Source organism: Monodon monoceros, unplaced genomic scaffold, assembly GCF_005190385.1.
Source record: "Monodon monoceros isolate NGI ecotype Baffin Bay Population unplaced genomic scaffold, NGI_Narwhal_1 Super_Scaffold_13, whole genome shotgun sequence".
NCBI classification, from domain to species: domain Eukaryota; kingdom Metazoa; phylum Chordata; class Mammalia; order Artiodactyla; family Monodontidae; genus Monodon; species Monodon monoceros.
In genome coordinates, this window is record NW_021703769.1 from 70,832,734 (window position 1) to 70,846,443 (window position 13,710).

Genomic DNA, 13,710 nt, shown 5'->3' on the forward strand with positions numbered 1-13,710 from the left:
CACAGCTCATTCCGTAATGAGACTAAATTCTTGAGAGCAAGGGCTGTGTCATCTTTGCTCCTGTCTCTCCCACTCACGTGTAGGAACAAGAAGTTGCAGATTCAACTGCCTTCAGGAGCCAGGCAGATATGATGAATGTGTGAGGTCGCCCAGTAAAAGACAATTAGAAATGGTGGGGCTTATGGCAAGTAAGAACCTTCATTCTCCTGCCTAAAGTATTAATAATACTCAGAATATCAAAACATTATGTAAAGCACATCTGAAGGCTAAACTTGACCTGAAGATCATGAGTTTGAGACTCTGAAATAGAGGTTTAAAATACACCCCTGCATTTAGCTGGTTCTTTAGAGCTTTCAAAGCAATTTTACATCAGCAACTCTATCCCCACTTTACAGATGAGGGGAGAGAGGCTCAGAGAGGTGAGGTGAATTGCTCAAGGTCACATAGTAAGGAATTAGTAGTACAAGGCTATGTTCAATCCATTCAGACTCTGGCTTGGCCTCGTCTTCTGAGGATGATGGGAGGAGGGTCTAAAAAGATGGGCATCATTCACCTTTTTTTAAATTAAGACTTTATTTTATTTATTTATTTATTTATCCCGCTTGCGGGATCTTAGTTCCCCGACCAGGGATAGAACGCAGGCCCCTGCAGTGGAAGCACCAAGTCCTAACCACTGGACCACCAGGGAATTCCCCACGACTTTATTTTTTAGAACAGTTTCAGGTTCACAGCATTGAGGGGAAGGTACAGAGATTTCCTCTATAGCCCCTGCCCCCACACATGCATAGTATCGCCCCATTTTCAACATCTCCCATGAGAGTGGTACATTTGTTATAACTGATGAAACTACACTGACACATTATCACCCGAAGTCCATAGTTTACATTATGGTTCACTCCTGATGTGCATTTTATGGGTTTGGACAAGTGTATAATGACATGTACCCGCCAGTAAGTATCATACAGAGTATTCTTTGCCCTAAAAATCCTCTGTGCTCCTATTCGTCCCATCTCCCCACGCCCAATCCCTGACAACCACTGATCTTTTTACTATCTCCATAGTGTTTCCTTTTCCAGAATGTCATATAGTTGGAATCATACAGTATGCAGTCTTTTTTTTATTTTTAAAATTCATTTATTTATTGGCTGCATTGGGTCTTCGTTGCTGAGCGGTCTTTCTCTAGTTGCGGCGAGCGGGGGCTGCTCTTCATTGTGGTGCGCGGGCTTCTCATTGTGGTGGCTTTTCTTGTTGCGGAGCATGGGCTCTAGGTGCGTGCGCTCCAGTAGTTGTGTCGCGCAGGCTCAGTAGTTGTGGCGTGCGGGCTTTGTTGCTCCGTGGCATGTGGGATCTTCCCTGACCAGGGCTCGAACTCGTGTCCCCTGAACTGGCAGGCGGATTCTTAACCACTGCACCACCAGGGAAGTCCCAGTATGCAGTCTTTTCAGATTTATTTTTTTCACTTAGTAATGTGTTTAAGATTCCACCATGTCTTTTCATAGCTTGATAGCTCACTTCTTTTTAGCATTGAATAATAAATAGCCCATTGTCTGAATGTACCACAGCTTATTTAACCATTCACCCATTGAAGGACATTTTGGTTGCTTCTAAGTTCTGGCAGTTCTACATAAAACTGCTGTAGACATCCATGTGCAGGTTTTGTGTGGACAAAAATTTTCAACTCCTTTGGGTGTTTAAAGGGAGTGATTACCGGTTTGTATGGTAAGAGTATATTTACTTTTGTAAAAAAATACTAAGTTGTCTTCCACAGTGGCTGTACCATTTTGCATTCCCACCAGCAATGCATGAGAGTTCCCACTGCTCCACATTCTCATCAGCATTTGATGTTCTCAGTGTTCTGGATTTGGAGCATTCTAATAGATGTGTAGTGGTATGTCATTTTTGTTTTAATTTGCCTTTCCCTGATGACATATGATGTGGAGCATCTTTTCATATGCTTATTTGCTGTCTGTGTATCTTTTTTGGTGAGATGTCTGTTAAGGTCTTTGACCCATTTTTTTTTAAACAGGTTGTTTTCTTATTTTTGAGTTTTAAGAGTTCTTTGTATATTTTGGATAACAGTCCTTTATCAGATGGGTCTTCTGCAAATATTTCCCCTCTGTCTGTGACTTATCTTCTCATTCCCTTGACATTGTCTTTCACAGAGCAGTTTTTCATTTCAGTGAAATCCGGTTTATCAATTATTTATTTCATGGATCATACCTTTGTTGTTGCATCTAAAAAGTCATCATTGGACTTCCCTGGTGGCACAGTGGTTAAGAACCCGCCTGCCAATGCAGGGGACACACAGTTTGAGCCCTGGTCCGGGAAGATCCCACATGCCATAGAGCAACTAAGCCCGTGCGCCACAACTACTGAGCCTGCGCTCTAGAAGCCTGCAAACCACACCTACTGAGCCCACGTGCCACAACTACTGAAGCCCACGCACCTGGAGCCAATGCTCCACAACAAGAGAAGCCACCGCAAGGAGAAGCCCGCGAACCACAACGAAGAGTAGCCCCTGCTCACTGCAACTAGAGAAAGCCTGCACACAGCAACGAAGACCCAACACAGCCAAAAATAAATAAATAAATTTATTTTTTATAAAAAGCCCGAGCACCGCAACGAAGAGTAGCCCCCACTCGCCACAACTAGAGAAAGCGTGTGCACAGCAATGAAGACCCAACGCAGCCAAAAAAAAAAAAAAAAGTCATCATTGCCACATACAAGGTCACCTAGATTTTCTCCTGTGTTATCTTCTAGGAATTTTATAGTTTTGTGCTTTACATTTAAGTGTGTGATCCATTTTGAGTTAATTTTTGTGAAGGGTATAAGATCTGTGTCTAGATTAAATTTTTGCATGTGGATGTCCAGTCGTTCCAGCGCCATTTGTTGAAAAGACTACCTTTGTTCTATTGTATTGCCTTTGCTCCTTTGTCAAAGATCAGTAGACTATATTTATGTGGGTCTATTTCTGGGCTCTCTTTTCTGTTCCATTGATCTGCCTATTCTTTTGCCAATACCACACTGTCTTGATTACTGCAGCTTTATAGTAAGGCTTGAAGTCTGGTAGTGTCAGTCTTGCAACTTGGTTCTCCTTCAATACTGTTTTGGCTATTCTGATCTTTTGCCTCTCCATACAAATTTTAGAATCAGCTTGTTGATATCCACAAAGTAACTTGCTGGGATTTTGATTGGATTGCGTTGAATCTATAGATCAAGTTGGGAAGAACTGGCATCTTGACAATATTGAGTCTTCATTATTCACTTTTCATTCAACCAAAATTTCATTTGCCTAATGGAACAATCTATTCTTCACAGGGTTGTTTGAAATGGTTTTCATATATTAATTATCTAGAGATACTGTGAATGCTGTGACAATGTACCTGCTCTCAAGGAGTTTATCTTTTAGTGGGAAGGGGGCAGACAATAAACAAACATACAAATAAATTAATAACTTCAGGTAAGCGTTGTGAAAAAGGCACGTGATAAAGAGTGACAGGCAGTGAAAGGGCTATTTAATGTCAGGGAACTTCTCTGAGGAGGCAACATTTGAACTAAGACCTTCATGAAAAGGAAGAGTTGGCCATGAGAAAAAATTTTATTATTATTTTGGGGGATCTGAGTTCCCCGACCAGGGACTGAACCCAGGCCCACGCAGTGAAAGCGTTGAGTTTTAACCACTGGATCGCCAGGGAATTCCAAGAAAAATTTTTAGATGGAGGGAACAATGGAGATGAAGGCTCTGGAAGCAGAAGTGAATTGGATGGATGGTTTGGAGAAGGGCAAGGTGGCTATAGTATAGTGAACAAGGGGTAAATGAGGTTAAAAAAAATAGACAGGGATCATATCCTGTAGGGTTATTTTATTGAAAAAAAAAGTATAAAATACATGTTGTGAGATACATAAAGTGTACAAATTTTACGTGCACATTTCAGTGAGTGTTTACATCTGTATACAACCCTGGATGTGACCTCATCCAGATCAAGATATAGAACAGGAAGGAGTCAGCAAACTTTTTATTGTAAGATGCCAGATAGAAAATAGTTTAGGCTTTGTGGGCTATGGTCTCTGCTGCCACTACTCAGCTCTGCTACTATAGCAGGAAAGCAGCCATAGTTGCTATGTGATGAAGAGGCATGGTCAGATTCCCATAAACCTTTAGTTGCGGACACTGAAATTTGAATTACTTGTAATTTTAATGTATCACAAAATATTTTTTCTTCTTTTGATTTTTTCCTCAACCATTTGAAAATGTAAAAACCATTCTTAGCTTGCCAGCTGTACAGAAACAGGTGGTGGGCAAGACTTGCCCTTTGGGCCATAGTTTACCAACCTGATACATTTCTAGTATCCCCCTTGTGCATCTTTCCAGTTAAAACCTTTCTCTCCCAATGGTTATTGTTCTGATTTTTATCACCATCAATTAACTTTGTCTGCTCTTGAACTTTATATAATTGGAATCATATGCATTTACTCTCGTGTCTGGCTTCTTCAGCTCAACATAATGTCTGTCCTATGGGAATTTTAAACCATGATACATCATTTTCATTTGAGAGAACTAAGATGATCTGAAGTGTGAGAGCATGATGATCTGATTTATATGAAAAGGTCACTCTGGTTGCTGTGTGGAGAACGGAGTAAAGGGAAACAGGAGTGGAAGTGGGAGGCCCAGTCAGGAGTAATCCAAGCCAAGAGATGATGGTGGCTGGACCAGGGTTATAGTCAATGAAAATGGAAGACAGACTTTAGACTTACCTTGAGTTTGAGCTCACACATCCAATACGTTATTTCTGTGTTTCATAAGGTGTGATAATACTAGTAAATTTCCTGAATAATCTTTCTGAGACTGGCATAGTGAATTGTCAGGTATAAACCATGTCTTTACTCTCAAGGGGTTAACAACAGTTTTGGGCGTGGGGTGGACAGACCATGAATCCAGATACAATGCAATCAGTTCTTTATGGAGCCCAGGAGGCTATGGGAGCCAGAAGGGTAGTCAAGAGAGATCATCTGGGGGTTGTGGCCCTTGAGCTAAATTCTGAAGGAAAAATATTGAAAAAGGATAAAAAAGTATATGGGAAGGCCAAGAAATGTGAGCTCTCTTGGGAGTTCAGTGTGGTTCTATGGAGTCTCAGGAATATGTAAGCTTGGCCTGGAAAGATTTTGAACTGGGCCTAAATGGATGGGCACTTACCCACTTTTTCAATCAAACAATCCATCCTTGATGCTTCTGTGTGCCCTGAGGCTCCAGCATAGGACAGAGGTAGCAAACTGACAGCCTGTGGCTGAATCTGATGTATTTTGCCCCCTTTGCTTTATTTACACTACCTTCCTGGTCCTCCTAGGTTTCTGAGTTTTCAATCCCTGGTTTTTGCTGTAACAAAAACAGTACTTCAAATCAACGACACAGAGAGAGAATCAGCTCTTTGAGTAGAATGGGGAAGAGCTCAACTGAGTGGATGAAGAGGAGCTGAATGAGAGCTTTATCTAGGATTCTGTACCTGGCTCCTAGGGTGGGCTTTAGGTGGTAAATTTTGTTTGTATCCTTGTGACTTTGACCGCTTTGTTATGAATCTTCGTTCTGGACTCTGTCACTAGTTAATCTATGAGCCTCAAATCATTTGTAAAATGGAGCACTGCTGGGATTAAAAGAGATAATCAAGTGCACAAAGTGGCCTCAATAGAAGGTATCTGTTATTATTATTATTTTATTTCGGGGTGAGGGTATCATATTCCCAAAGGGGTTCTTAACCTAAAAAGTTGGCTAACAGATGGCATAAGTGCTTAGGAGTTACTGGGAATACCATCCTTGTGTAAAACGAAGCAGCTCTACATAAGTGGACTGTCGTGGGAATCCAGAGGCCCAGGTTCCACTGCTAACTTCTTGAAAGTACCTGAGAAATTGCTTCAGCTTTCTGGGTGAGCTATCAAAAAAAAAAGTGGGGTGTATCGATCCGAGTTGGCAGCCGCAAAGCAGCCCCAGCGGCAGGTTCCGTGGTGGAGGGTAAGCTTTCCGCCGCGGACCAAGCGGCGAGCCTCCGGGAGGACTACATCTCCCAGCCTGCCTTGCGCTTCGGACAGCGCCCTACGCTAGCACGCGAACCTCTCCGCTCCCCGAACCTCCTGTTACTGTCTCTCGCGAGAGGACGGGCCGCGCCGGCGGTAGCGATAGTGAGCTGTGGTGGTGGCGGTGGTGTTGGTGGTGGCGGCCGAGACGGCGGCGGCCATTTTGGTGAGGCCTCGGAAGCGGCGGTGGCGGTTTGCTGCGAGTAGCGTCTCCCATTTTTCCCACCCACCGCCCGCATCTCTGTGCCGCGAGAGGAAGCAGTGGAAGCAAGGCGGTGATAGTAACCGCGGGCCCCAGGGGAATTTAAAGGCCGCGAAGGCGGCGGCCAAGAGGGGGCCCTCCCCCCTCCTCGGCGGGAGGGGGGTGGTGCGCACGCCCCCGAGGACGCAGGTAAGGAGAGGGAGACAAGATGGCGGACGCCCCACAGCTCCCCCTCCCCTTACGGGTGACTGCGCGCGCATCTTTCCGCCACCGCCTCCCCTCCCACCTTCCCGGGGTGCTGCGCGCGCACCTTCGGCCGGGGCCCCGGGGCCGGTGCGCGAGGCTGTCGGCGCGCGCCCATAGCGACAGGCTGAGGTGGGCCAGGCCGGCCGGTTCTGGGCCCGGGCGCGTCTTCTCTCCCCTCCCGCCCGTCTGCGCACGCGTGCCTGAGCGAGCGAGCGAGCCCTGAGAGGACGGACCCAGGTGCGCTCCTGCCCGCCCACCAACCCCAGTCCCCCCTAAGGGGCGCGCGGGAAGAGGAAGGGGGGCGTGGGACGAGTAGTCGGGGCCCGCGCCCACCATATCCAGTCAGGAGCCAGGATCTGCCGGCACGAGCCCTCCCTTATCTCAGCCTTTCGCGGTCTGGTGGTGGGGGCTCCCTGACGGGCAGGGATGAGAGGCTTCCTAGTCCTGCGACCCTTGGGTGCGTGGGCTTGGGTTCTGGCGGGAGCCCCCGGGCGGTGCGCGCAGCCGGCTCTCTCCGCCTCCAGGCGCGCACGCGCGGGCCCCTCCCCCAGTCGCGCACGTTGGGTGGGGTGGGAGTCTAGGAGGGGGCGGGGCTATCTTAGGGCTAGTGGCAAGTTGGGGCAGAGGTCAGGGGTCACGCTGGGTCAGGCTGTGGGGACGGGTTGGGAGACGGTAATAAAGAAGGGGGTCGAGAGTTCAAGCTTCTTGGATTCTGGTTAGCTCGATTCCAGTGACTCTTGTGGAAGGTGGAGTGAATCGAAGGCTGCACTGTGGTTAAAGAATTTCCTTAAACACTGGGGAAACACTTCCGGGCCTTGTGTGGGTTTACCCTGCCTATTTCCGGGGTATGGTTCTTTGCTGTTCGGGCTTCCTTACCTCTGCTCCTCTAAGGTCTCCTGCTCTAGTTCTGCTGTTTGGGGAAGTGTCATATGGCGCAGGTATAGGAGTCGCAGGGCCTGCCCTGAGGAAGGGTGGATCCTCCTACGTTTAGCCCTCACTGGAAAGGAGAGCCGGCTGCCAGGCAGCTAGCACCTTTTGAGCTTCTGGATGTGACAGCTTTTTTGGCTTTGTTAATTTGTCCTCCATTCAGAAGTTGGAACCTTTTACCCTTAAGCTTTTTAAACTTGTTTGGGGGGCTTCACTTCCCTGCTTCTCCTCCCCAGCCAGAATCTCACGTTACTAGGGAATTCTGTTTTCACAAAACGTGGTTTGTTTTTATTTTTCTGAAATGTGATTTTTTTTTACTACTGTAGTTGTCTTCCGCCTTTAAACTGATTTGGGTATATTTTAAAGCCTCAAAAGTTGGTGTAAAGAAGGCTTTGATGGGTGTTGGTAAATGTGGATTAGTTCCTCACTGCTGTTTTCTTCCCTTTTTGTTTCAGGCGTGATTCCCCTCAGTACGGCGGCACCGTGGAAGTACAGACTTTCACAGGGGGTGTGGTCTCAGCTCACACAGGTGAGGGCTCATATACCATTTCATGTGTTGATGCTAATGGGAAAGATGTTTGAGATAATGATTGTGGTGCAATAACAGATCTGGGACTATGGAGAGAGAAAGATCTGATCACCCTGACTCTACCAAGGAGAGTAGCACGTTCTCTTGGTTTTGGCATCAGACTGTCTAGGTTTGTCCTCCTCCTCGCACTTCCTTACTGTGACCTTATGCAAGTCTTTTGGTCTCTTTGTATTCTGATTTCCTAATTTATAAAACAGAGGAAATATTAGAAGGTAAGCTACGTTTATGTCAGCGGTCTTTTCTGCGTAGCTCTGTTTTTGGTATGTAGAAGGAGCTAAGTAAGCATTTATCACAGCATGAAAAGTATCTGGTTTATAAGGTAGATGTGAGGATTATAGAACACATCAAGTAAGTACTCAGTAAAGTATTTGACACATAGTAGATGCTCAAGAAACGTAAGCTGTAATCACTGTGTTCGATTATCTTTATTTGTTAGTGTTATCCCAGTTTTTTAAGAAGATTCTTTAATCTTTCTAAATCCCATTTCTACTCTTTTTACCCTACTTTAGGTGCTCCAGAGGCCGGTGAACCTGAGTGGAGGCTGGGACGCCCTAGTGGGCCCCGGGCCCTGGAAGGCGGGTCCCGGTGGCCGGTGGCCCAGAATGAGGCCAGCTCCCAGCATGCCCTGCAGCCGGACGCCAGCCCCTCGGCCAGCAGCAGTGGTGACAACGACCCAGTCGTTCTTCAGGCATCCAAAGAGGAGCCTGGGAGTGGGACCATGCAGAGCAGCCCCTCCCCTGCTCACCCTCAGCTCCCAATCTTGCAAACACAGGTTTGAAAGTGGGGAGGGCTCCTTCTCTGCTTCTGTTTTGTGGGCTGCTGGCTTTGAGGCAGAAGAAATGTGGAAGGTCTTAGCCATGTTTCCATGATCCTAGCTACCTTGGTAACTGAGTTTGGAGAATCTTTGATGCTCAGGTGGGCTGTCAAGCCTGTTGGATACTCATATTCTACTTGACATTAGTATAATGTTGATCTCTAAGAGCATGGAAATTCCTCGTTACCTGAAAAAAGTTGAATTAAGCCAGGTTGGAAATGGCGTTTGTGACAAAATGCTTTTAAGACTGCGTACTTTGAGAATAGCTCGGTTTCTTTTGGAACTGGAATGAGGTGAGCCTTATGGATGGTGTGTAGTATTCATTCTTTTCTCATACTGAGGGAGTGCTGGAGGTGGAAGAAAATCATGACTTTTAAAAAACTGGACAGACCTAGGTTTCCCGTACAGTAGGCTTTTGATGGTTATGGGTTTGATATTATTTTCCTGAGCAGCTGGGAAATTATGGGACATAATGTCTTTCTTCATTTAGTTGAGGTAGGAATTTGAGTGGCCCACTATGAGGCTTGTGTGCCAGAGTGAATTTCATGAGTTCCCTCACTATGCACATTTAAGTAGGACTTTGTTCTATACTCATTATTGCTTATACGGTACCTTGTAATAGGTGGATATTTGAGAACAGTGACTAATCCTCCCTTTCCCCATCTACCTCTCCAGTAAAGGAAACTACCGAGGCTGGTGATGAACATAAAGAGGTTTAGGTGATCTTGGATTTTTTGATGCTTTTTGAATTTGGTGGTAGCTCAGATTTATTCACATGGGTGAATCTGTCATACTTGCTGTGAAAAGGAGGGAAAAACAGGGAGTTGTTTATGTGAGTGAAATCATTGAGGTTCTGAAAAGATCATTAAAATTTGAGGTCATGTGCTATAGTAGTAGTCTTGAATTTGGGAATTGTGTAAATGTCAGGCTCTAATTCCTCTTGCATGCCAAGTGTTTACTGGAAACTTGGCTTTGCCGTCTTGAGTACCTTATTAAAACTTTATCCCAAATGTCGTGTTTATAAAAATGAGGTTGATACCTTACTCCAGAGCTTTTTCTTGTGGAGATAGAATGAAGGAATGTACTTAAAACCCATGGTAGAGTGCTGCTAAGCATTCATCTTATCTGTCATTTCTCCCTTTTCTAGATGGTGTCGGACGGCATGACAGGCAGCAATCCTGTGTCCCCTGCCTCATCCAGTTCCCCAGCCTCTAGTGGGGCAGGTGGCATCTCCCCCCAGCATATAGCTCAAGATTCCTCTTTGGATGGACCTCCAGGGCCCCCAGATGGTGCCACAGTGCCCCTGGAGGGGCTCAGCTTACCCCAGGCTGCTGACCTGGCTAACAAGGGCCCAAAGTGGGAGAAGAGCCATGCTGAGATTGCAGAGCAGGCCAAGCATGTATGTATTGGGAAGGCCCATGAGGCTTCTTGGGAGTCTTCCTCCCTGAACTCCTATGTCCCATGGGTATTTTACATTTCTTTCCTTATCTTTGATTTACAGTACAGTCTCTGCTTTGATCTTGAACAAGTTTCTTGAACTCTGAGCCTCATTTTCTTTTTTTTAAAATAGGGATGGTGTAGGAGTGAATAGGCTGTTAAAAGGTTTAAGTTAAAGGAGAAAATAGACACAAAAGTGCTTTGTAAGCTATGAGCCTCCTAAGATTTACTGGTTTCTACTTCACGTTTTTCTCCTGTAGTCTCTGTTAAACTTACCAGAGGTAAATGTCGTCTCTGGGCCAGCAACATCAGCATTACCTGGGAACTTATTAGAAATGCAAATTCTTCGTAGCCTTCTTCTACCTACCCATTTAAAACTCTAGGCGTCGGGTCCAGCACTGTCTTAAAAGGCACTACAGATGATTCTGATGCATGCTCGAACTTGAGAGCCATTGGTCTAATATCCATGTCTTTCTTGGTGTTTCCTTGGTGACCATCAGGCCATTTAGTTCCTTGTCTCATCTGTGGCTGTTAGTTCCTTTGATTTAGTTTTTGTCAGGAGAGGACAAAAATAATGAGGGCAGTTGTTCTGAGTTTATAAGTCACCTCTGTTAAATAAAAATTTCAAGTGCTTTCATTTTTCTTTTTATGATATAATGAATGTAGAAACATTGTTATCTTTTTGTAATACTAACCACTGTTAATCTTTTTGTGTATAACTGTTCAGTATTTTCCACAAAAAAGTACATTTTAAAAAAAAAGTACATTTTTATAAAAATGATATTTTTTAAAAACAAACAGGATTATGTAAATTGGATTTTATAGCATATTTTTAAGTACGAACATATACTCTTGTGTAAGTAGAATTCTGCGGCAGTGAAGGTCCCTTCAATGTATCTAGAGTCAGTAAGGAAGCATGCTTTCCTTGTTCTCTGGGAAGCTTCCCTTGGATATGTTTTCCTAAGTTGTGCCTATATTCATAAGGTATGGAGTGTGAAAAAATGGAAAAAGCATGAAATCTGGTGTGTGGAGTCAGACCTATTTTTAATTCCCAGTACTTATCAGCTCCTATCTTTGTAATCTCAAGTAAATCACTCAATCTCCCTGATCTTCTTTTTGCTCACCTGAAGAGCGTATAATATCAACTCGTGGGATTGGTATGTGGACTCAAGACAAGCATATAACACTCAGTCCAGTCAGTGCCTGTACGTAGTCAGAGGTCAGGTATTCAGCCATGGTCATGAGGTGAAGTATATGTCAAGTAACTTGATTGACCTAGCTCTTCCTCATTAGGAGGCTGAGATTGAGACTCGGATTGCTGAGCTGCGGAAGGAGGGTTTCTGGTCACTGAAGAGACTGCCTAAAGTGCCCGAGCCTCCCCGCCCCAAGGGCCACTGGGACTATCTGTGTGAGGAGATGCAGTGGCTCTCTGCCGACTTTGCTCAGGAGCGCCGTTGGAAACGGGGTGTGGCCCGTAAGGTATGTCCTCAACTGGACCTACTACCTTCCATTTTGTTTTCAGGTTTGCTTTTTCTTGATGGGTAGGTTGGTTGGAAGGGAACCAAACATACTGGTGTACAGTGCTTGTAAATGCTTCTAGTCTCGAGAGGCAAGCTCTGACTTCCCCGGTTTCTTGGCTTTGACTTTTCTCTTTACCCTTGACTTGGGGACGGGCCAAGCGTCTGGCCTTGGAGTGTTTTCACCTCATTCCCACAGGTGGTGCGAATGGTGATCCGGCACCACGAGGAGCAGCGGCAGAAAGAGGAACGGGCCCGGAGGGAGGAGCAGGCCAAGCTGCGCCGAATCGCCTCCACCATGGCCAAGGATGTTAGGCAGTTTTGGAGCAACGTGGAGAAGGTAGGCAGCAGAGATTGGGAAAGGGAAATGCCTTGGGGTTGACTAGTGGGTAGCATGGTAGCAGGAATGATCAAAAGTTCTCCTCGGGAGAGTGGATAATTATTTCATGCAACTCTGATGACGTTTCTGTTGTGTGCTGGACCTTTCAAGCATTGAGTTCTACGAGGAAGAGAGAAGTACAATGGAAAAATACGGGTCCTGCATTTGGGGATTGCTAATAGGACTTCTTGACTCCCCTTGGCCATCTGTCCTTTGCAGCCCGTTCAGCATGCTTTTTCACGTGTGTGCCATTTACCTGCTTAAATACCATCAAAGTTCTCGTTAACTGAATTGTTCTCATTTATTAAGTTGTAATTGTTTCTTTTTTTTTAATGTTATTTTGTTTATTTTTTTTTATCTTTTTGGGCTGTGTCAGGGTCTTCGTTGTGGTGCACAGGCTTCTCTCTAGTTGCGGTGTGTGAGCTTCTCTCTAGTTGTGACGTGTGGGTTTTCTCTCTCTAGTTGTGGCGCCCGGGCTCCAGGGAACATGGGCTCTGTAGTTTGCAGCACATGGGCTCTGTCATTGAGGCGTGCGAGCTCAGTAGTCATGGTGCGTGGACTTAGTTGAACCACGGCATGTGGGATCTTAGTTCCCCAACCAGGGATCGAACCCATGTCCCCTGCATTGTAAGGGGGATTCTTTACCACTGGACCACCAGGGAAGTCCCTGTAATTATTTCTTAAGTATTACCTGGCTTCTGTCTATATTTTCATTCTTGTATTCTGCCAGTTCCTTTTCTTTTCTTTCTTTATGGTACGCGGGCCTCTCACTGTTGTGGCCTCTCCCGTTGCGGAGCGCAGGCTCAGTGGCCATGGCTCACGGGCCCAGCCGCTCCGCAGCATGTGGGATCTTCCCGGACCGGGGCACGAACCCGTGTCCCCTGCATCGGCAGGCGGACTCTCAACCACTGCGCCACCAGGGAAGCCCCCTTTTCTTCTTTCCACTTCAAACATTCTCTTGTATGTCCGTGGCCATTTACACGTGCTTTTTCTGCTGCAGGGGATGCCTTTTTCCTCATCTTCACTTAGGGAACACCTACTTAATCTTTAAGATTCAGCTCCAGATACATTTGTAAGTCTTTCCCCACTGCCAGAGACTAAGCTGGCTCTTCTCTGTTCTGTGCTTCCTTTCTGCTTTCCTCAGAAGCACCCTTAAGGTCATTTAGCTCTTCCCTCCTGAAAAGCCAGCCCAGGGCCTAGCATAGTGGAGGCTTCCCTAAATGTTGAGTAAGAATACATGAGTAAAAGATTATCTTGGTGATCCCTCCATTTCATGCTTGTGTCAGGTGGTGCAATTCAAACAACAGTCCCGGCTTGAGGAAAAGCGGAAAAAAGCCCTGGACCTGCACCTGGACTTCATCGTGGGGCAAACTGAAAAGTACTCAGACCTTCTGTCTCAGAGCCTCAGCCAGCCACTAACCTCCAGCAAAGCTGGTTCCTCCCCTTGCCTTGGCTCTTCCTCAGCTGCCTCTAGTCCTCCACCCCCAGTTTCCCGGATGGATGATGAAGGTGTGTGTCCTCTTTAGCTCTGTT

The 13,710-nt window shown here is 45.9% G+C and overlaps 2 protein-coding genes across 6 annotated transcripts in view; one reads left to right on the forward strand and one right to left on the reverse strand.

Annotated features, from left to right (window-relative positions):
- Positions 1-5,727: 5,727 nt before the first annotated feature.
- LOC114893770 lies at positions 5,728-6,335 on the reverse strand. Its single transcript, XM_029219517.1, is given in 4 exon segments — positions 5,728-5,799; positions 5,801-5,924; positions 6,131-6,180; positions 6,183-6,335. Coding segments are annotated over 4 exon segments (369 nt in total). The 5' UTR covers positions 6,306-6,335.
- The window catches only part of SRCAP (Snf2 related CREBBP activator protein), a 32,678-nt gene continuing 25,112 nt past the window's right edge, over positions 6,145-13,710 (forward strand). For 2 of the 5 annotated variants that reach the window (XM_029219484.1, XM_029219488.1), the window contains exons 1-7: positions 6,194-6,457; positions 7,897-7,970; positions 8,540-8,802; positions 9,992-10,243; positions 11,575-11,760; positions 11,998-12,138; positions 13,464-13,686. In XM_029219484.1, the coding sequence (XP_029075317.1) occupies positions 8,749-8,802; positions 9,992-10,243; positions 11,575-11,760; positions 11,998-12,138; positions 13,464-13,686 (856 nt within the window). In that variant the 5' untranslated portion in view covers positions 6,194-6,457; positions 7,897-7,970; positions 8,540-8,748. Of the gene's footprint in view, positions 6,458-6,503; positions 6,752-7,369; positions 7,453-7,896; positions 7,971-8,539; positions 8,803-9,991; positions 10,244-11,574; positions 11,761-11,997; positions 12,139-13,463; positions 13,687-13,710 lie in introns of those variants that run through there. The other 3 variants (XM_029219485.1, XM_029219483.1, XM_029219487.1) reach the window with 3 other exon arrangements.